Source organism: Primulina tabacum, chromosome 15 (genome assembly GCF_025594145.1).
Source record: "Primulina tabacum isolate GXHZ01 chromosome 15, ASM2559414v2, whole genome shotgun sequence".
Lineage (NCBI taxonomy): Eukaryota > Viridiplantae > Streptophyta > Magnoliopsida > Lamiales > Gesneriaceae > Primulina > Primulina tabacum.
The window spans coordinates 30,591,296-30,613,756 of record NC_134564.1 but is presented as its reverse complement, the minus strand read 5'-3'; the positions used below and the strand labels follow the sequence as shown (position 1 = coordinate 30,613,756).

The 22,461-nt window shown below is 37.3% G+C and overlaps 2 protein-coding genes across 2 annotated transcripts; both read left to right on the top strand.

Moving 5' to 3' along the window:
- The first annotated feature begins 1,665 nt into the window (after positions 1-1,665).
- Positions 1,666-4,258, top strand: LOC142526988 (aluminum-activated malate transporter 10). The gene is made up of 6 exons (XM_075631692.1): positions 1,666-2,121; positions 2,204-2,341; positions 2,433-2,705; positions 2,800-2,921; positions 3,020-3,163; positions 3,252-4,258. The coding sequence occupies exons 1-6, from the start codon at positions 1,782-1,784 to the stop codon at positions 3,687-3,689; spliced, it is 1,455 nt and encodes a 484-aa protein (XP_075487807.1). The 5' UTR covers positions 1,666-1,781; the 3' UTR covers positions 3,690-4,258.
- Positions 4,259-13,721: 9,463 nt separating this feature from the next.
- On the top strand, positions 13,722-14,409 carry LOC142526721 (calcium-binding protein KIC-like). The gene has a single exon (XM_075631275.1). It carries the CDS (start codon positions 13,895-13,897, stop codon positions 14,264-14,266), a length of 372 nt encoding a protein of 123 aa, XP_075487390.1. The 5' UTR covers positions 13,722-13,894; the 3' UTR covers positions 14,267-14,409.
- The last annotated feature ends 8,052 nt before the right edge of the window (positions 14,410-22,461 follow it).

The window sequence follows — 22,461 nt, the reverse complement described above, 5'->3', positions numbered from 1 at the left end:
GTGGCTATTGAACATGGATTTTTATGTTAATGTCATAAACATGTTGCGTACTTGGTTTTAAGAAAAATATATATATACGCATGAGTTTTACAAGTGATGAATATGATGACATGTTTTTGAAGGAAAGTTAGTTGTGACTAATACGAACATGAACATGAACATGTAAGGACAATGCTCAATGGATGGGTAAAACTGTAGCTGATGTCCCCGTCGTTGGGTACCGCGATTATATGTAGATGAATCCATCGACTTAGAGCTGATACGAAAGTCACATCTAATTATCCGAATTCAATTAAGGAAAAAGAATACGTATATGATGACACGATATGACATGATTTGATATGAATATGTTTACGTTTATGTTCATGTTTTTGAAGATCATGAGAGTTACTTTTTTACAGTACTTTTCATTGTTGCATGATATGTACATGTACTTGTTATAGCGGTTCATGTGTATTGAGTCTTTAGACTCACTAAGTGTGTTTGATGCAGCTGGTCATGTGGTTGAGGAGATTTGAGGTGCTCAAGACTGAGTAGGCTGAGCTGAGGGTGCACGTGAAAACCCAACCGGACCCGGTTCTGGGCTTAACAGACCGGTTCCGCATCCCTACTTACCGTACCGCAAAATATCGTACATACCAAATTTAACGCTACACCGTAAATTTCAGTATGGTGTGACAACGTATCGAAATTTTCGATATCGATGTCGTGATTACATTCAATTTTTTTTTGATATTTCGGTAAATACCGAAAATTTTTCATATATTTTAAAGATTATAATATAATGCTAATTTCAGTATCGATGTGACATTAAAAAAATTTCGGTATTTCTGTATGACGTACATTCAAAAATTTAGTATTTTGATGTGAATAACATCAAATTTTTTTAATTTCGATATAGACAATATTATATCGATACCGTATCAAAATTTCGGTATACCAAATTTTTTTTTGTAAGAAATTTATAAAATTTATGTCATACCGAAATTTTAGTACGGTATAGGTATTCATTTTTCGGCACCAAAATTTTCGGTACAATATACGATATTCTTTGTATTTTCGGTACAATATACGATATTCTTTGGAAAACCCGATATACCGTATCGAACAAGGCCTAACGTCATATCAACACTTCCAATAAAAAATATTAAAATTGTCAAAAATTGAAAGATACATTACTAAAACTGAAATTTGATAACATAGATAACCAAATCGAAAAGCAACAAACTTATATAACTAAAACTACCGTCTTTCTTATATTTTATGAATAATAATTGATGGCATGATTAAATACATTTTATTTCCGAGAGAAATGTATAGATATTAAAATATAGCATCCGGTAAATGATGTAATAGTTTTAGGTTCCACCAAAAATGTTTATGCATTCGTTTTGTTGAACCGATTTTTGAATATAAAGCTCCCATTAGTGATGATAAAAAGGGAAATGCAATTGATGGCAACAGAAGAGAACACCACTTAAACTGACCTACCAAAATATTTATGTTGCCCGTACTATCCTTCAAATTTAGCTATTATTTTATGAATATTTAATAACATCAGAAATATACCTATATTATCAATTATTTTATAAAATGCATGTGTGCAGTAGTAGTGGTATATATATACACATGCATGTGTGTAATATATGTATGGTCAAGCACAACTACCTAGCCTGCAAAGAGAGACGGAAGGACATTGGGTAGTTCTTGTCCTTCGAACCATTCACAGCCAAATAAACAGTTATATTTTCCCTTTGTAGCTTTGCGTATATTCCAAAAAGATGGTCAAAGAAAGTGAGGCAAGTGGAGGATTGGAATGGAGGATTAACATGCCGGATGGATCATCGAAGATTTTAGTACCCGAATCCATGCCACGAACTAGAGTTTGCGGAGCATTACAAGGAGTTTTGATGGGATTTTTGTCCAACTTCTGGGGGTTCATTCATAAGGCTTGGAACTTAGGATTGAACGACCCTAAGAAGTTCTTTCATTGCATTAAAGTTGGGTTGGCTCTTTGTTTGGTGTCAGTTTTTTACTACATGAGGCCATTGTATCATGGAGTTGGAGGAAATGCTATGTGGGCTGTTATGACCGTAGTGGTTGTGTTCGAATACACCGTGGGTGAGTAGGCGTTAAAATCGAAAGAATAATATTTGTTTGTTGTAAAATTTATGAGTAAACACATTAATATATATGAATGCAGGTGCAACATTATGCAAATGTGTGAATAGAACAATTGGAACTTGCTTGGCTGGAGCACTAGGAGTTGGCGTTCATTGGATAGCTAGTCAGTCGGGAGATTTTGAACCCATAGTCCTCCAAGTCTCAGTTTTCCTCTTAGGTACATCTTTTACAGACAATGTTTATACATATCCAAATAAATTTGTTACTAGGAGGAATTCATTACCATGGGCGTGCAGTTTTTCTTGCAGCTGCTGCAGCAACTTTCTCTAGATTCATTCCATCAGTCAAAGCACGATTCGACTATGGGGCCATGATCTTTATCCTCACCTTTAGCCTAGTCTCGGTTTCAGGCTATCGTGTGGAGAAATTGTTCGAGCTCGCTCACGAGAGACTATCCACCATTGCAATAGGGACCTCCATCTGCGTCATCACAACCATGCTTTTCTTCCCCGTGTGGGCCGGAAGCGAGCTTCACAACCTTATCAAAAACAACATGGAGAAGCTTGCTGATTCCTTGGATGGTAAGACCAAACAATAATATTCACGACCAAACATGGAAAATCATATTGCATGTATGGAGAGTTAACGGACTGATTTCTTCCATTAAAAACGCAGGATGTGTGGCAGACTACTTTGCCAACGATGTGAATGCTAATAATGTCAAGACCGAAGCTCCCAACAAAATTTTGCTAGGCTACAAATGTGTGCTTGGATCTAATGCGACCGAAGAATCCTTGGTGCGTTTGCTGCTTCTTTTCTGTTTCGTGAGAACCTACGTGATAATGCACATTAAAGTGATGACCATTTTGCTGAACCATGATACTGCTTTTCTCAGGCTAATTTTGCCAGATGGGAGCCTGCACATGGAGGCTTCAATTTTGGACATCCGTGGAAGGAGTACCTAAAGGTTGGAGCTTCACTTAGGAGCTGTGCTTACTGCATTGAAGCCCTTAATGGTAGCATCAATTCAGGCGCAAAGGTATCACAAATGGATCCTGCAGGTTCGGTTACATATTATCCTTCACTAACTATAACTAAACATTCATGCCTTTCTTCGAAATTTTCAGGCTCCGGACGTCCTCAAGGCACATTTCAGCAAGTTCTGCTTAAGATTAAGCTCTAGTTCCTCAGCAGTAGTAAAAGAACTCTCCACTGTTATCAATACGATGACAAAATCAACGAAGATTCATCTATTAGTTCAAGAAATGAACAATGCCGTGCAAGAACTTCAAAATGCCTTGAAATCTTTCTCTGAACAATCAATTACATCAGTAACTGTACCAAAACTCGAAGAGTCAGATAACGGCGCAGTAAAAGCAAAAACAAGTCCTGCCCTTGTACAAATTGTAGCATTAGTCACAGTATCATCCTTACTCATGGAGATCGCAGCAAGAACGGAAGAGATTGCAGAGGCGGTAAATTCACTTGCAAAGAAGGCAGAGTTCAAAGTTGAAAGCGATGAAAAATCAAAGCAAATCCATAACCCAAAAGCTTTAACAAGATAGTGGAATAAAAAGTTGGAGATTATATTACAATAAATTCCCTTCATAAGATTATGGTTAGATAATGTAACTGAAGTATTCTGTGGTATATATATGAGCTAATTTACACAACGTACATTAAACCAAACTTGCGTTTGATTACCAGATTACAGATTTTGAACAAATCCAGGCATGCATGTTTAACTTTTTTAACGAAAGCGACGTCGACTATTGGTCCTAATGAAAGGAACAGCGAATTAAAGTTGCAAGTTAGAGCTGGAGTTTGTTACAATCGAGTTTCCAATTCGAAATTCATAAAAAAAATTCAAGACATGCAGCATCTCAGGGCCATCCAATCAGATTCACATACATAACCATATTGTAAAACCAACTTTTTTTGAAAAAAAACAAGATAATATAAAGCCAGAAATAACAGATGTCAGCAAAATGGACAGTATGTTTGCACGACAAGTCCAAGACACTTCTTTTGGTCGTGGTGTCCACTGTAGAGTCCATTACAGCTACTGTTATTATATCCTAAGCTAGGTATAATTCACTAACATTTGTTTATAATTTATCTCAACTATGTAATATTTAATTTCATTAATCTAATGACAAATCTATGAATTTACATCAAGACACTAATTTGATTTATCTTTGCAAACATATAAAACATAAAAATCAATAAAATATCAAGTGTCCAGACCATGAAAAACTGGTCAAAAATTTAAAAAAAATTCTAGTACATGTTCCACTAGTTAAAATATATTGTGTTCGTATAACAATGAAGAACAGTTGGGAAAGGAAAAGTTCATAATCATTTTTTTAGAGTTTGCAAACACTTCATTAATCATTTGGTTATTTTGGTGTTAACAAGTCACAATATTTTTCCCAGTTCATACATTTGGATGAGAATTGTAATATGCTACAGGTGCTGGATGACAGATGACAAAGGATCCAAGGTAATTTCCAGCAGAGACGTGATCTTCCATGAGGAAGAAATGCTTGAACAAGGATAAAAAATCACAACTGAAATCACCCAAGAACCTGAGAATACATGTGATAAAACAACTCTTGAGGTGGAGTTAGAAGGTGAAAATCATCCAGATGTTTCTCAGATACAAACTAACAATGAAAATGATGAACTTAGAGGATACCAACTAGCTCGGGACAGAATAAGAAGGGACATAAGACCTCCTGACAGACTTGGATATGCTGAAATCACAGCATATGCACTTGCAGGAGCACAAGAAGTGGTTGGTGATGAACCAAGAAGTTACCGAGCTGCCATGATCAGTAAAGATAAATCTGAATGGGAGAAAGCTATGGATGATGCGACTAATTCTCTCACAAAAAATCAGACATGGCAGCTAGTTGATGCACCAGAAAAACAGAAGATAATAGGCTGTAAATGGGTGTACAAACTCAAAGAAGGGATTCCAAGTGTTGAGAAACCAAGGTACAAGGCTAGGCTTGTAGCAAAGGGATTTGCACAAAAGGAAGGAATAGACTTCAACGAGATTTTTTCACCTGTTGTAAAACACACCTTGATTAGGATACTTTTATCCTTGGTAACCTGCTATGACCTTGAACTTGAGCAAATGGATGTTAAAACCGCGTTTCTTCACGATGATCTTGAAGAAACAATATACATGGCTCAACCGGAAGGGTATGTAAAAGCTGGAAGTGATCAAAATGTGTGTCTACTAAAGAAGTCTCTTTACGGATTGAAACAAGCACCGAGACAATGGTATCTAAAGTTTGATCAATACATGTCAAGTCTGGAATTTATCAGAAGCTCGTATGATAGCTGCGTATACTTCAAGAAACCATCGAATGGTTATCCGATTTACTTCTTGTTATACGTAGATGTTATGCTAATTGCAAGTAAGAGTAAAACGGAAATTGATAACTTGAAGAAGTTATTGAGGTTGAAGTTTGAAATGAAAGACTTGGGAAAAGCTTCAAAAATCTTGGGCATTCAAATTGTGAGAAACAGGCATAAGGGGCAGCTAATTCTATCTCAAGAAGCTTATGTCAGAAAGATTTTAAGCAGGTTCTCCATGGAAGAATCAAAACCAGTAATTATGCCATTAGGAGCTCATTTCAAACTCAGCTCAGATCAGTCACCGCAAAGTGAAGAAGAGAAAAAACATATGCAGAAAATTCCCTACTCCAATGCAACAGGAAGCTTGATGTATGCAATGGTCTGTACAAGACCAGATATTGCATACGCCACAAGTATAATAAGCAGGTTCATGTTCAATCCAGGCCTTGAACATTGGATAGCAGTCAAGTGGGTATTAAGGTACTTGAAAGGATCGCAAAGTTCTGCACTCGAGTACAGCGATACATGGAAGCTTGATGATGATATCACTGGGTATGTAGATTCGGATTTTGCAGGAGACCAAGATAAGAGGAGATCACAGACTGGTTATCTTTTTACTCTATATTGCAACTTGGTCAGTTGGAAAGCTACCTTACAACCAATTGTAGCCTTATCAACAACTGAAGAAGAGTATATAGCAGCAACAGAAGCATTTAAAGAAGCTCTGTGGATCGAGGGACTTGTTGAAGAACTAGAAGGGAAGGAACTGAAAGCAGCAGTGTGGTGCGACAGTCAAGGAGCTATTCAACTTGTGAAGAACCCCGTTCATCACGAGAGAACCAAGCACATTGATGTTAGGCTATATTTCATCAGAGATATAGTGGCTCAAGGAACAGTTAAGGTAATGAAAATTCCCACAGAAGACAACCCGACAGATATGCTTACCAAAGTAGTGCCAAGTCACAAATTCTTACATTGCCTAAAACTAATCAAAGTCATCAAGACACCTTAGCTGGAGGTGGAGGAGAAAGACGGCCAAGAAGTTAACATGATGAATCAGGTGGAGAATTGTTGGATAAAGACTCAACATGTCAACTTGACTTGGTCAATTTGAGTCCAGCAACTTGGTTATCTTCTAGAAGATTGGTGGGTTATGGTAGTTAAAATATTTTTCTCTTGAATAAATAGGCTTGCAAAATATACATATATGTGTGTGCAAGACACATGAAAATAGATAGAAGCTCTCTCTCATATCCGCAGCTGTATGAAAGCAATAGAATGAGATATTAACCGAGAGGAAAAAAACTCCTGTGAGTAAGAACAGAGAGTGCTCTTGAAAACTCTCATTATTATATACCTTGTGATTTGATTCTAGTGAAATTTCTTGGCCGTGCTCCAATTGGATGTAAAATTCAATTTGAATCTGAACCACTATAATTCTTGTGTATTTTTAGTTCTATTTTCTTGAGACTCAAATTTCCTTGCGTACAATCTTGTGATCAAAGAAGAAGAGTTGCGGTTATTCTCTATTTTCAAGTTACTCGTTTGCTGCGCAACACAACAGAAACATATACAGAAGAAAAAGGAAGGGAGTTTGTAACTTTCATTGTTTTTCAACACACCAAAAAATGAGGACAACAGTAGTATTTACAGGTACAAATTAACCATCTATGATCTAACAAACTAATAACATGCCTACGACTATTATCTCCAAAAATCCTCTTGTGAAAAGATCGACAACATTATCTTCAAATGCTTAGATAGGATACTCGATGATCAAAGATCTTTTGAGCATTATCAAACACATAGTAATGGATGTAACATATCCATATAAAATTTTTCTCTTTATTATGTATTATGATCAATTAACATATAATCCTTACGAAAATATTGAATTCTTTGCTCAAAAGAAAATTTCGTATTTTCAAAATCTTTCATCTGACATTTGTATTTTGATTATTTGCAATTTTAGTAAATTCTTCAGGAGTATCTACTAACATGAATAAATTATACGTGTCCGGATTATCTCAATCCTCATAATGACTTTTGTAGTTTATTGAAAAAATAATCTCTAAGTTGATATTTCAAATTATTCATAGATTTTTCTTTGTATATCACTATTTAGTCAACATCCATGACAAGTGAAAACATTGTCTCATAATGTCCTTCGGGTCTGATGGGTAATGACTCAATTTAATTATTCAATTTATTATTGAAGCCCAAATTAATTATAAAAGCCCAAGTACACAGTTAATTATAAAAGCACAAGCCCACTATACACTCCAAAAAATATATATAAATAGGAGAGGATTCTCATTATTCAAAAGATGATGATTTTATGCTTAAAATTTTTAGCTTTCAATTAACATCTTTGAATTATTTTCTGACTTGAGCGTCGTAGTGATTGCCCGACGCTTCTGACGTTTGTTTGTGACGCAGGTGATAACCCACAAAGATTTCTCTCCACCAGCTACTTGGACCCGTTTACGAACCAGCAGAATAATTCGGATAATCACAATTTTTGGCTACATCAGGGTATTTTTAAGAAATTTCGGGTTGAGTTTATATGTCAATATTCAATATCTACAAACTGCAGTTTTATATATTCATTATTTTTCATATTAATAAAAGATAAATTGATATCAAAATAATTTTCAATAATCATATTACTTCGATATCATAGTTTTGATAAAAACAAATAATTTGTTTAAATTTCATTTCTTACAGATATTTGTTATTCATTAGAATTAACATTATTTTGATTTATCAAACTCTTTCACAGCATCATCTAAAATTACTTTTTTTGGAGTTTTTAAACTTTTAGTATATAAAATCTTTTGAATTTATTGGTCGACCACACTTATGACGTATTTTAGATTTACTTGCAAGTAAAATACGATATGATCTTGTATGACATCAATTTATTTCAGATGTTTCAGACACCTAACCCTTTCGATGATTTTATTATTATTTATGTCACGATATCTTCAAAACGATCAATCTCTTTAATTTTGACATTTAAGTTATTCTATAATTTCATTTGAAAATGTTATCGTTTGAAGCAGTTATTGGTTTTATATTTAAAAAGCAATTATATTTATAGTGATTCATACGAGAAAATATAAATTGTTCAACTAGAACAATTATAGAGATAAATAATATATTTTATCTATTAAAACATTATATCAAAGAATGTATTTGAATATTAAATTTTGAACCTCGGGCTCTCACTTATATTTCACATGCAAGAATTGATTAAAAAAGATAAAAATAATAAAAAAGACAACACATTTTCATTGATATAAATTTAACTTCAACGATCATCCCCCTCAATGGTCGAAAATATTGTTTTACTAAAATAACAATTGATATTGCATCATAAAAATCTCATTGTTATTAATTCAACATACTTCAGCATAAATTCCAACATATTTTCAATATCTCCTAGAGACTCAATATATTGCATTTTTTTTCGCACAATCAATAATTTTATTAATAAGCTTTGACTCAAGACAATATCAACATTAATTAATTGACATAATTTCTGTAATATTTGTTGCAGGTAATATATCACATCTCCAAATATATGTTGCATTATTTTCAAAATAAATTGTTCAATAGTTGATTTGAGGCATTTGAAAATTAATCAACAAAACTATTTTTACTGATAATTATTATTCTCGGTAAATATTTTCACAAACATCAGTGATCTTCTCCATACATCTATCTTAAGTTACAATAAAAATGCAATTTAGGTGGTAATCAATTTCCTCCAAATAACATATATCATGCTTGATATAAATCATTTAACGTACTTCAGCTACGATATAGTAGTTCGAAAGATCAATGTATATCTGGTGCAATATTCAATTAAGATATCTAATATTTTTATCGTACTACACCCACAAATATTTGCTTACGACACTTGAAACATATAATTTTCATATATATATACCGATTTTTTATAATCTTTTATTTCAATTTAAATAAAAAATTCTTTTTTAAAAAAAATTTGATCTACACATGAAACAATGTATCAATTATGTTCATTCACTTCAGGGAATGAATCACATTAATTAGGCGACTTTCAATATTAGTCGCTCATTATTTACTTATGTTTTCGAAAGAGTTGAAATTGAAAAATTAGACATTTGTTTTTTCAGTATATATCTTCTACTTAAAATATAAGTTGTAACGAATAAATCAATTAGGATAAGTAGTGATATATACTAGAAACAAAAAATTCGGGTTAGACTTCTCTACCTTAATCTTGCATATGGACAAAGAAAATGGTGAAAAATAATATGAAATTTGAAACTTTAATGCAACATAAAATAATAAGAATTGCAAAATTTTTAGACTTGCGTGGTTTTCTCATGACATCTCCAATCTTGGTGCAAAAGCTCCTTGCGTTAAAGTATTGAAATGCATGTGCGGGCATTGTTTGCTTAAAAATACGTGAATTTAATATAATTTATAAAAATAACAATTAAAATTTATAATTCTAACACAAATACAAGATATAACGATTAATATATGTAAAATAAAAAAATATTTCAAGATTATTCTTTTTGGGGTAAGATTTGTAATAAATTAAATGGGTTGGAGTTGGACGTTGAATTTGATATATAAATTCAACTATTTTAATGCAAAACTTGTACTAAAATAAAATTAATGGTTAGAGATGAACTCACATATGTCTCAACTTTTACAATAATTACAATTAAAAAATAATCATATTATCATTCAATTTATTCTCTTACACTCGAGTCATATAATCGAAAAATAAAGACAATGTCCAAAGAGTTTTTTTTAAACAAAAACAAAAAACAACTCAAAAATAGAAGTAGGATTCTTTGCTTTTGGTTGTCGATTGATCCGTCTATTGGTTTTTTTTTTAATATATATTTTTAAGTATCGTATACTATTACACTTTTCTTTTCTTTTTTAAACTTTTAATAGTATACTTTTCTGATCTCAACTATGCAGATTTTTTTTTTTCATAGAATTTATAGTTTATAATTTTTGCATACTGATAAGTTTTTAGCATTATTAAACTTAGTGTTATATATAAAAATATTTATAATTAAGAACAATATTGTTAATCTCAAATTTGAGATATTGATATCAAATGGACTACAAATTATCGTCACATAACAGTAGAAAAAATGAATCATTAATAAAATGTGTACTATAATATATCCTATGAAACCACCATGCACCTCTCCAGCTCTTTTTTGTTAGAAAAGATGGAGAGCCAAAGGTTTTATATTATAAGTGTTTAATTAAATTTCTTACGAGACGCTCTCATGTATTTTTATTCGTTAGATGAGTCAACTCTGTCAATATTTACAAAAAAAATTTGGCATAAAAATTAATACTTTTTCATGGGTCATTCAAATAGAATACTAGATTTTTTTTTTGTCTTTTTTGGCCTAAAGCATCTAACTCATTCAAATATTTTTTTCTAACATCAATGTTTTTTTACGTAACTCAAGTAACGAGAATAAGCCAAAATAAATCGAAACAAAAACAAATGAGAAAAATAAAGCAAAACGACAGCTCAATATTTCAAAATATGAAGAAAAAACCTTGTTGTCTCCCTTTCTTTTGTTTAGATAGATTTTGATGTGTATAATATATATTTTATTATTGTTATATTAATTTTGAAGAAGAGTATTGATTTCAAATAAAAAATATTTAATAGATTCAGTGGTTTCAGGTAAAAAAACCAAAAACAAAAAAATCTAAGTTAAGTGAATGAAAATGTAAGGACCGTGTATCGTATTATCGTAAATCATATGTTGATTATCGATAATTTATGAAATTGTCATGTGATTATGTATATGATGTATATCATTACAATGAAAATGAGAAAATAAGTATTGGATATGAATTGAAGTTGTAAGAGCTCGAGTGGAGAAGTCGGACGCCGACACAATACAAAACTAACATTCTGTACAGAACGTGTGGCGCCCGAGCGGTAGAAAATGACCGCCCGAGCGCCACTGTAGAATAAGAATGTGCTCGGACAGAACTCTCCGCGCCTGAGCGGTAGTTTTTGACCGCCCGAGCGTGGTGCAAGTGCACTCGGGGGCAGAACATCTTGCGCTCGGGCGCGAGAATTCTATCGCCCGAGCGCGGTGTAAGTCACTCGGGGACAGAATGTCTCGCGCTCGGGCGCGAGAATTCTACCGCCCGAGCGCGAGATCGGTGGGGATAAGAATGAGATTTTTGCTTCATTCTTTCTTCATTCCTTTGTTGCAACTTCGAGAGAAAAGAAAGAAAATCGATTTCTTTCGTCCGAATCGACTTCGAAACGCTGTCTAAACGCGAAACAAATTATATATTTGGAATCTTCGCGTTGAGAGCTTCCTGTTGAGGTAAATTTCTTCTAGTTTCAGTAGCTCTAAATATGAAAGTGCTGAAATAGCATGTATTTGAAGTCGAGATTCCTATATGTGGTAGAATAACCGACAAGAAACTTAGTTTTGATGTCGGAATTGAATTATGTTATGAATTGGATTTGATATGAATTTTCAAAGTTTCAAAGGATATTTGGAACTTATATTATTGATTTTGGATCATGTTATTGATTGAAATGAATGTGTTATTGATGTAGATAGATTATTATACTGATATCTTCAAGCTACATCAACTGGAACGAAGAATTGAGGGGTATGTCGCGACCGGGTAACATACGATAGGTATCTGTATTATATGATATATGTTGGATTGGTTTGATTGATTGGAATGAGAATACATGTCTATATGCCTTATTTGTTGAGTTTATGTGGCATACATGACATTGTGATTTGAATATCGATATATAAAATAAATGTTTTGTTAACACACATCGTTTGATGCATACATCGATACATGACATGCACGTTGAGCTATGATCCTTGGATACCCTGATATGATTTGACTGGATTCTGGGGTTTGTGAACACAATGTTATGTTTGGCATTATGTGGCCCTTAAAACATAGACATTAGTGGCCCCGATGATTGATTGAGATTTGGAATTTGATGGCGCTTTGTCGACGCTATCATACGAGTATCGCTTATTGAGGCCGGTGTGCCAGCTCGAGCATTGATTTGATAGCGATTCGTTTGATTCTGACATGTGCTCAGTGGATGGACATTTGACCTGATACCTCCACGACATACATGCATTGCATATCATATATCATTGTTTAGATACTTGTGGTATATATGATGGTTGTTCCATACGGAGCTTTGCTCACCCCCAAGGAGGCTGTTGTTGTCTTTGTGTGTGGACAATGACATGTACTCCAGGATATCAGGAGGCCGGGAAGGGTACTTCTGGAGGGAGTCACTGTTGAGTTGAGGTTTTATGCTTTGTTTCCCAGTATATATGTATATGTATCTATATACCGGGGCATGTCCCGAGGATGTGAGTTGTTTGTATATGATTGGTTTTGATTATGTGTGAGCGAATTTTATGATATGAGATAAAATACTATTTTTAGTATTCAAATTATAGAAGAAATATTTTGGGCTCATTGTAAAGAAAATTTAAACTCGTTTTCCGCTGAAATAAATTAATTAATCATAATCAGATTGCATTGTAATAACGATTAGGAGCTAAGGACCCCACAAAAAACCAAACATTAACAGACTTATCGAACTAAAACAAAAAACATATTACTTACAAGATTTGAAATTGTTATTTCTAGAGGCAAAAGCCTTGCCGTTTCCAAAATTGATTTCAAATCTTGGGAAATATCATTGTGAATTCTGAACTGACAAGTGACAATACGTACAGTACAAGAATAACAACCAAACGAAGAGATGTGCAATAAATATGAAACTTCGAGGAAAAAGCTAGCATGTACGTCAAGACAACACCACCAATCAAATATAAAAGTCCCACTATAAACTAGCAACTTCGTGGAAAATCACCATCTTGTGGAATCTAATGCCAACGACCTAAAATAGATATATGAACAAACACTTGTCAACCCGTACGTGAGCGATATAAAAAAGAATTTCAAAAATGGGGGATCGTTCATTTTTCTTGCAACTACCTTTCTTACAAGGTACATGATCAGTAACTCCTAAGCACTCGACAAAGACCACTGGTGGACCCAAAAAAATAAGTGTGGACACGATTTATACATTCAAGATCTGGTTAATGTACCAAGAATATTAAGGTCGAATTGAGTCTTACGTGAAAAAATACATGTGACGCTTTTACGATCATGGTATCAAATGTTTACTTACTAAACTAAGATTAAGAAAGAATAAATCATGTCAGTGGAGTAAGCATAATTACTCCATTGTCCTAACCCTGGTACGTATTCCTATAAAAGGAGCACAGGAGCTTACAAATTTTTCCATGAGTACCGAGTGTTTCTAGCTAACAAAGAAAAGAAAATGGAAAGCAAAGGTGAATTAGGGGCCGAATATGAAGACTTGTTGGATGTGATGGCAGAAAAGTTGGATGTGGATAAGTTTGTAGGAGAGCTTTGCGTGGGTTTCCAACTTCTGGCAGATCCGAAGAAAGGGTTGATCACACCCACGAGTCTGCAAAACAACTGTAAACTTTTGGGATTGGAAGAAGAAGATGTGGAGGCTATGGTGCGAGAAGGTGACTTGGATGGAGATGGCGCGCTTAACCAGATGGAGTTCTGCATTCTTATGGTCAGACTCAGCCCAGGGATCATGCAAAATGCGGATGTATGGCTTGAAAAAGCCATTCAAGCTCACTTCCAACCAACTGCATCTGCATCTGCATCGTCTTCATAATTATTATTTCTGGCTTATTTTCTTCTGTTTTACGAATAAGTACAACTACCGTTATGTTAAATTGATTTCTGTTCCGGTATCATATTTATGTGTAAATATTGATGAATCTTGCGGGTGCTAATCAAGTGATCTTTTACTTTTTCTCACAGGAAATTAATATATATCGACGCGATGAAAAATCTAACTTTTGAGATATTATATTCTTAAATCTCAAGCGACGATTATAAGATCCGATTCACAAATACTATTTAAGGAAAAAATATATTAGAATGACGCCGGAGTATCCTCATATATATGCTCAATTCATAATTGAGATGAGAAGACGGGGTAGTTCGCGGTAGAAATGACCATCTTCCATAGAAATTGGTTATCGTTTCAAATTGTACTTATCCCCTAGATCTTAGTGTAAGATATTCAACTGACATAAAATTATGTTTGTACTGATTTCTTCAATAAGCCATTGCGGGAACTGCAGTTTGAAGAAAACGAAACTCAAAAGTAGATTAACAAATTTGATGTAGAGACAAGAGAATACCTCGTCTTTAAACGAGTTTGTCTCACACGTTATGCTCACAGAATGTGACAACATGATAATAACACTACAAATTCACAAGTTTCATAACCACAAAATGTTGCAAACTCTCTCAATAAAAATATGAATATGATATGCCCGTGCATTTTGATTTTGATTCACTCAATCTATTATTATTGTTAATCTACATCATAATGTGTATATTTCAATTTGTATGGGTTGATTATTAAGCAACAATCCTGGAGCTTATAGAACGCAATATATGTATCCCAGAATACAACGACTTGTATTTTGTTGCAGGAGAACTCCAAATCACAAAACTTGGCTTCTAAGATGATTTTTGAACTTTTTGTTTGAACGAACGAAAATTGTATGCAACAATATGCAAATTATGAAAATATATGTGTATCTTCAAGATCCTGATTGATACTCACGGGAAATTTAGGGTCAGATTCCGGCAAGCGTCACTAGTACAGACGCAGGGTTTTGAAATGGTCCTGAGCCTGAAATCACGAAGAAGACCGTTAGGAGAGGGCCAGGAGGGTGTCCTGGCGTAGCCCCTCCGACGCTCAAGTCAGTGACTGAGGATATATGGGGGGAGCAGCTAAGAGGTGCTGCTGAAAACAACATATTGAATGAATATCATTCGCTCAAACCTGATATTTATAGGAGAATACCTGGGCCCTTGGTGGGCTTGTCCTCCATTTGGGCTAGGGATGGGCCAAGAGTGGTGGGCACATCCATGGGGTATCACCAGTCTCCCCCTCGCGAGTCGAACTGAATCGTAGGTTCAAAGTTCGATTAGCTGTGCTGTCCTCGGGTCACCGGGTACGAGTTGTGCATTTTCTTCCAGCTGTTTGTCAGTCTCCAAAGATTTGGAAACAAATCAAATCGTAATCCTGCTTTCATTCTCACTTCATCATACATAATTTTTTCTTCAATTTCATTTATCAGCCTTCTCCAGCCATGCTAACCCTAACGCAACCGCATCATCAGCCCGTCATCACCGTCGTACACCCCCTAGCCACCGCCTCACTCGAGCCACCGCTCGAGCCTCGCCCAGCCATCGTCCCACACCGCCCGAGACAGCTCCCCGCCCAACACACAACCACCGCCAAACGTGTAGCCACCGCCCAAGCCAACGCCTCGCCCAAACTCGCCTGGCGCGCTCGCATCGCCCGACCCATAGACGCTCGCCCTCGCCGCGTATCACTGCCGCACCCTGCCCATCCACCTACCGAGCTCGCCCCTCACCAGCTCGCCTAGCCTCGCCCCAGCACTGCATTTATACGCTCGCCGCCTGCCGAGCCCAGACGCTCACCCTCGCCCAGCGCGCCTCCTGCCCCGCACGCCCCTGCCCCAGTGCCCCTCGCCTCATCGGGAGCTCGCCCAGCACGGACCTGCCCTCGCCCCCTGATGAGCTCTCGCTTGACGCTCGCCCCTGCCACGGCCTCACGCTTGCCCCCGTCGAGCTCGCCTGCCTCTGCATACGTACGCTCGCCGCCTGCCGCGAGCTCGCCCGAGCACAGCCAGGCTGGCCCTGCCCCGAGCTCGCCTGCCACGCCCGCCCCTTCCGCGAACACATCAGCGCCCCTGCCGCACCCCTGCTCCAAGTTAGCCCGAGCGTCCCGACAGCCACGCTCGCCTGGCGCCAGCCCAAGCTCGCCCCTCGCCAGCCCAAGCTCACCCCTCGCACACCCAGCCCACACTCTTGCCTAGCATAGCGCCTCGCACTCTCCCTTTGTCCGCAGCCCTTGGTTTCCGAAGAGCTTTTGGAGGCGTTGCCCCCAAACCCCCACGACCTGACCGGGCAGGTTGATCCCCGTAATTTTCGCAGCGGCAAACATCATTCGTCATCGACAAACCAAATAAATTTTTCTAACACGGTATGCCCACAGTCGCCCCCATCTTCAAGGTCCTCTACTAAGCTTTTGAAGAAAAATAATTTCCACTTCCCCGTGCCCTCGCACTCTCTGCTAAAAATAGTTTTTAGCATGAAAAATAAAATTTCAACATCCTCACTATCTAACTCCTCTGCTAGGCGATGTCTTAGCAGGAAAATAAAACTCTCACCTCATCATCTCGTAACTCCTCTACTAAATCAAACTTCAACCTCCTCACCCTCTGACTCCTCTACTAGGCTCAGCCCAAGTAGGTAAAATAAAATTTAATTTTCTCCCAAACTCTGATCCTCTGCTAGGCGATGCCTTAGCAGAAAAAATTTAATTCTCCTCCTCTACTATGCTCCTCTGCTAGGCGACGCCATAGCAGGAAAATAACATTTTTCTCCTCCCAAACTCTGCTCCTCTGCTAGGCGATGCTTTAGAAGGGAAATAAAATTTTTCTCTTTCACAACTCTGCTCCTCTGCTAGGCGGTTCCTTAGCAGGAAAATAATAATTCAACACCTCCACCCTCTAACTCCTCTGCTAAGCCGGGCCTTAGCAGGAAAATAAAAATTCACCACCCCCACCCTCTAACTCTTCTACTAAGCCGGGCCTTAGCAGGAAAATAAAAATTCAACACCTCCACCCACTATTTCTTCTGCTAGGTCGGGCCTTAGCAGGAAAATAAAAATTCACCACCCCCACCCTCTAACTCCTCTTCTAAGCCGGGCCTTAGCAGGAAAATAAAAATTCACCACCCCCACCCTCTAACTCCTCTGCTAGGTCGGGCCTTAGCAGGAAAATAAAAATTCACCACCCCTGCCCTCTAACTCCTCTACTAGGCGATGCCTTAGCAGGAAAATAAAAATTCACCATCTTCACCCTCTAACTCCTCTGCTAAGCCTGGCCTTAGCAGGAAAATAAAAATTCATCACCCCCACCTTCTAACTCCTCTGTTAGGTCGGGCCTTAGCAGGGAAATAAAATTTTCTCATCTCCAACTCTGCTCCTCTGCTAGGCGATGTCTTAGCAGGAAAATAAAAATTTACCACCTCCACCCTCTAACTCCTCTACTAGGCGATGCCTTAGCAGGAAAATAAAATTTTTCTCATCCCCAACTCTGCTCCTCTGCTAGGCGATGCCTTAGCAGGAAAATAAAATTTTCTCGCTTTCATAATACCAACATTCATAAATTGAAAAGAAGAACTTGATTTTATTGAATTCCAACTGATTACATGGGAAAATGCAAAGATGTAATACATCAACTATAAAATCCAGCATGATATTCCCTAAGGTGGTAAGCATTCCCGAGCCTCTTTAGAGCCTCGCCCGGCGCATTCTCCAACTTTCATCTATGCTCCTCTTGTACCTCCACAGGACAAAGTTACCCACTTAGAAGCTTCTTCAAATGACTCTACAACTGTAAGACTGAGCTCAAGCTTCCATGTGAATGCTCGCGACCTCTCTTTTCTTCTTCTTTCACGATTCTTTCATAACAACGACGTGCGACTTTTTGGTCGCCGCACAAGACTCCAACTCCTTTTCCCACAGGAAACTTAAGCTTCTGATGATAACTGGAAGATACGGCTCTAAAATCCTTCAGGGCTGGTCGTCCTAGAATTCCATTATACGCTGACGTGATATCTACCACGGTGAAGGCTATCATTTTTGTTATCCGCCGAGGATAAGTCCCCAAGGATAGGGGAAGCACAATTTGACCCAAAGGCGGGATGGCGTGTCCTGCCAACCCATACACTGGGGTGAAGACCGGCTCAAACTCAAATCCTTCCAGCTTCATTTGATCCAACGTGCTCTTGAACAAGACGTTCACGGAGCTTCCATTATCAATAAATATTCTTGCCACATCATAATTGGCAATGGTGGCCGTCACCAGCAAGGCATCGTTATGTGGAGCCACAACGCCTCGGAGGTCTTCCGGCCCAAAGCTGATGACGGGGTCTTGTAGGTAAATCTGCACCCCTAGATATCTCAAAGTTCTCCAACCTTCTCCTATGTGCCTTCCGAGCTCGTCCAAAGTCTCCATCAGTAGCACCGCCCGAGATCATATGAATCATTCCTCTCGTAGGGTGGTTATCCTCATTCGTTCTCCTCCTTGGTTCGACGGGCTCCTGAAGGACATCCTGACCTCGACCTTCCCCTCTCTGCTCCCCAACCCCCTGATTTATCCATGGAGGGCCTTGACCACGTCTAGGGGACGGGCGAGACCTTGGTTGACTCCCGGATGCGATCCTTCTCGTTTGTCCCGCGAAGGAAATCTAGCACTGCACTCAACCATTTGCGACTTCTCCCACCTCCCCTCGGGCTCCCTCACTTCCATCACCTTGTCACGACTCCCATCCAGAGGAACATGGGATGAGAATTGTCATCTGCCCCTAGCCTTATCATCCTCCCTCTCGCTCGCTCCTCTCTTCCTACTTCCTCTTTCCGCTCCCTCAACTCTACTTCCCCCAGGCCGGTTCTCCATCCTTTTGTACCGTTGGGCATCTTTCAAGTTTACATATTTCTCAGATCGAGCCAATAGATCATCATAGCTCGACGGAGGCTTCTTGACCAGCGACTTGAAAAACTCCCCTCCCCTCAGTCCTTGTGTGAAGGCACTTATCATGATGTTAGGAGTAGCCGCTGGTATTTCCAGCGCTGCACTGTTGAATTGCTGGATAAATTCTCGTAAAGTTTCATTCTCTTGCTGTTTCATCACGAACAGGCTCAAATAGTTTTTCTGGTGCCTCTTGCTGCTAGCAAATCAGTGCAAGAAGGCAGCTGAGAAGTCCTCAAAAGAACGTATAGAGTTGGGCTGCAAAGTGTTAAACCATTGCTGGGCTGACCTCACCAACGTGTCTAGAAACACCCTGCACTGACCCCATCTGAATATTGATGTAACAGAGCCACATTCTCAAACCTCCCCAAGTGTTCCTCAGGGTCAGTATGTCCATCGTACTCTCCCACATTCGACTGTCAAAAATTTGGAGGAAGCCCTTCTTCTAAAATGGCTAGTGAAAAAGGATTTCCTCTCTTGGGTGCCGGCGCTCTGCTTCCCAACTGCTGCCTCAACATCTGTATTTCCTTCCACATTTCTCCCATCTCACTAATCTCCCCCCTTTGGTGGGGTTGTGTCTCTTCAACCCTACTCTGGTGGCCCTCAGCATTTTCTTCACGCTCCTGACGGGCGGCACGGCACGTTCATCTACAAACACAGACTCTTGATTCCTTTTCATGGCCTCATCCACTGTCCGGATGATAAATTGGCCCAACTGCTCCAGGGTCAAGTTCCCCACGTTCTCATTGGGAGGGGGTTGCTCGGCCTCGGGCTCGTGACGAGGCTGCTCAGCTCTTGTCTCTTGACGAGGTTGTTCCTGTCTCGTCTCAAGATGCGGTTGTTCCTGTCTTGTCTCAAGATGAGATTGTTCGGGTCTCCTCTGAGGACGCGATGATGCTGAGGTAGCTCTTCTACTCTCTCTCTTCCATACCATCTCTACGTCTCAACTCAAATGTTCCCACAGACGGCGCCAAGTGATACTCACGGGAAATTTAAGGTCCGATTCCGGCAAGCGTCACTAGTACAGACGCAGGGTTTTGAAATGGTCCTGAGCCTGAAATCACGAAGAAGACCGTTAGGAGGGGGCCAGGAGGGTGTCTTGCGTAGCCCCTCCGACGCTCAAGTCAGTGACTGAGGTTATATGGGGGGGAGCAGCTAAGGGTGCTGCTGAAAACAACATATTGAATGAATATCATACGCTCAAAACTGGTATTTATAGGAGAATACATGTGCCCTTGGTGGGCTTGTCCTCCATTGTCTATTTATACTTTTCCAAGGGGTTGGAAAGGACTTTTCACGATTAGTTGTATCTCTAGGCTGAGATTCAATCTGATCCGTCTGATTTTGTTCAATGCTGTAGAGTGCACCTCATTTAGTGAGCCACAAACCATGAGATCACATATCTTGATCAGATTCAATCCGATGTGTCCATTTGAATTGGACGATCTAGGTCAAACCTCTTCAAAATTATCACTACCTTTGGATTCTCTCCATAGCAAAGAGGTTTATGCCAACTTACCAACGAATGTGGTGGCAAAGGTTTCTTGTTTTATAACATAATATATAGACACATACATAGGTATGTATGCATGCCTCTATGGCTAAATTTATTTACCAAAGAAAATGGACTTGGGTCGATATAACCTGGGGCTGAGGAGTGGGTAACTCTGAACAACCGATTTCAAGTGGAATGCGATTAATTATTAATTAGCATCCACTTGATTTCAGCATTTATGCGAGTATTTTAAGTGAATTGTGAATTAATCCCACCAGTTTCAACATCCTACAATACATTATTATATATTTGTCGGACTGTCAAAATAACAGTTTGGTGGCTCGAGAAATCAAATCTTTTAATTTATCGAAATTAAGATTGCTACTCAAACAAATAATAATAATAATAATATGATTTTGCATGTGGCTATTATTTTACTAGTCCTCCATATCCAAGATAAGAAAGAACATGTACATGCAAATTCAAGATTTTCATCCAGGTGGAAAACTGCGATTTTGTTTAACACGTGCTATACACGGGATGATATTATTAAAAATTAATTATTATAAATAAACAATAGATATTTAAATTGTAAAAATAATAATATAATTATAAAAAAATAAATATAAGAAACTATTTTTTCGCTAATTTTGAAAAAATTTCTTAACTATAAATGTATGTCGATTAATTGTGTTACCCTAAGACAATGACAGGGTTCTTATCGTGTTTAAAATATTAATGTCGACCACCAACCTAAATACATATTTAATTCTTTAATTTCTGAGAAACTATATATATTATTATTAACATGTGATAAATAAATATTTTTAAATCAAATTTAATAAACTAATGAAAAATATTTTTTTCAAATCACATCATAATTTAAATTGATTGATACAATCAATGCAAAAATTTTAATGTAGTTTATGTTTTTAATAGAGTTTAATTTCATTTTGAATAAAAAATAATAAAAGATATATAATACATAAATTATATTTGAATTAATATAAAAATGAATTGAATTCAAATTTGAACTAAATGAATTGATATAATCAATGCAAACAATAAATGAAATTATCATTTATTGCAGTACACATATTTCAATATTCATGATATATCTTTCTTTTTTTAGAAATGACATTTTGGCGGGAAATTACTATTTTAATTTGGCAAAAACTCTGTTTATATATATATATATTTGCCTCGTCGTGATTTTAATATTCTATGTTATCAAATTTCAATAACATGTCTTAGATTTTTTTTTTAAAATAGTTTTTATTCTTTTTTCCACGTGGCGCTGATATAACTCCGAGATGACCTGATATAAGGAATGACACACTAGCACGAAGGACTCAAATTGACAACATTGCGCAAACCAAATAACCAAACTAGGGAACAGAGGAAACTATTTTTCTATATTGGACTGAAATAAAATGTAACACTTTACAGAAATTATGTATAATTTTTTTATTGGAAAGAAAACAGAATCATTGTGGTGTTAGCATCGTGACAGCTTATGAACCACCAAAAATGCAAGTGTAGGATCCTTTTTTCTTTCTGGCTCCATCCGAGTTCCAGTACATTGCCAACTACACACACTGGCCACTCAATCTTCTTGTTTTCTTCTTTCTTGTCAAAATAAAGCCCACCGAATAAAGCTGCATACATACATACATATACATATAATCATATTTTTTTGGTTATATGTATATGCATAATTGAAATTTA

Bases quoted from the DNA above. Each gene is read 5' to 3' on its own strand.
- LOC142526988 (XM_075631692.1), top strand. From the start codon at position 1,782: ATGGTCAAAGAAAGTGAGGCAAGTGGAGGATTGGAATGGAGGATTAAC. The intron at 2,342-2,432 runs GTACATCTTTTA...TTTTTCTTGCAG, and splicing joins AGTCTCAGTTTTCCTCTTAG to CTGCTGCAGCAACTTTCTCT. The intron at 2,706-2,799 runs GTAAGACCAAAC...TTAAAAACGCAG, and splicing joins GCTTGCTGATTCCTTGGATG to GATGTGTGGCAGACTACTTT.
- LOC142526721 (XM_075631275.1), top strand. From the start codon at position 13,895: ATGGAAAGCAAAGGTGAATTAGGGGCCGAATATGAAGACTTGTTGGAT.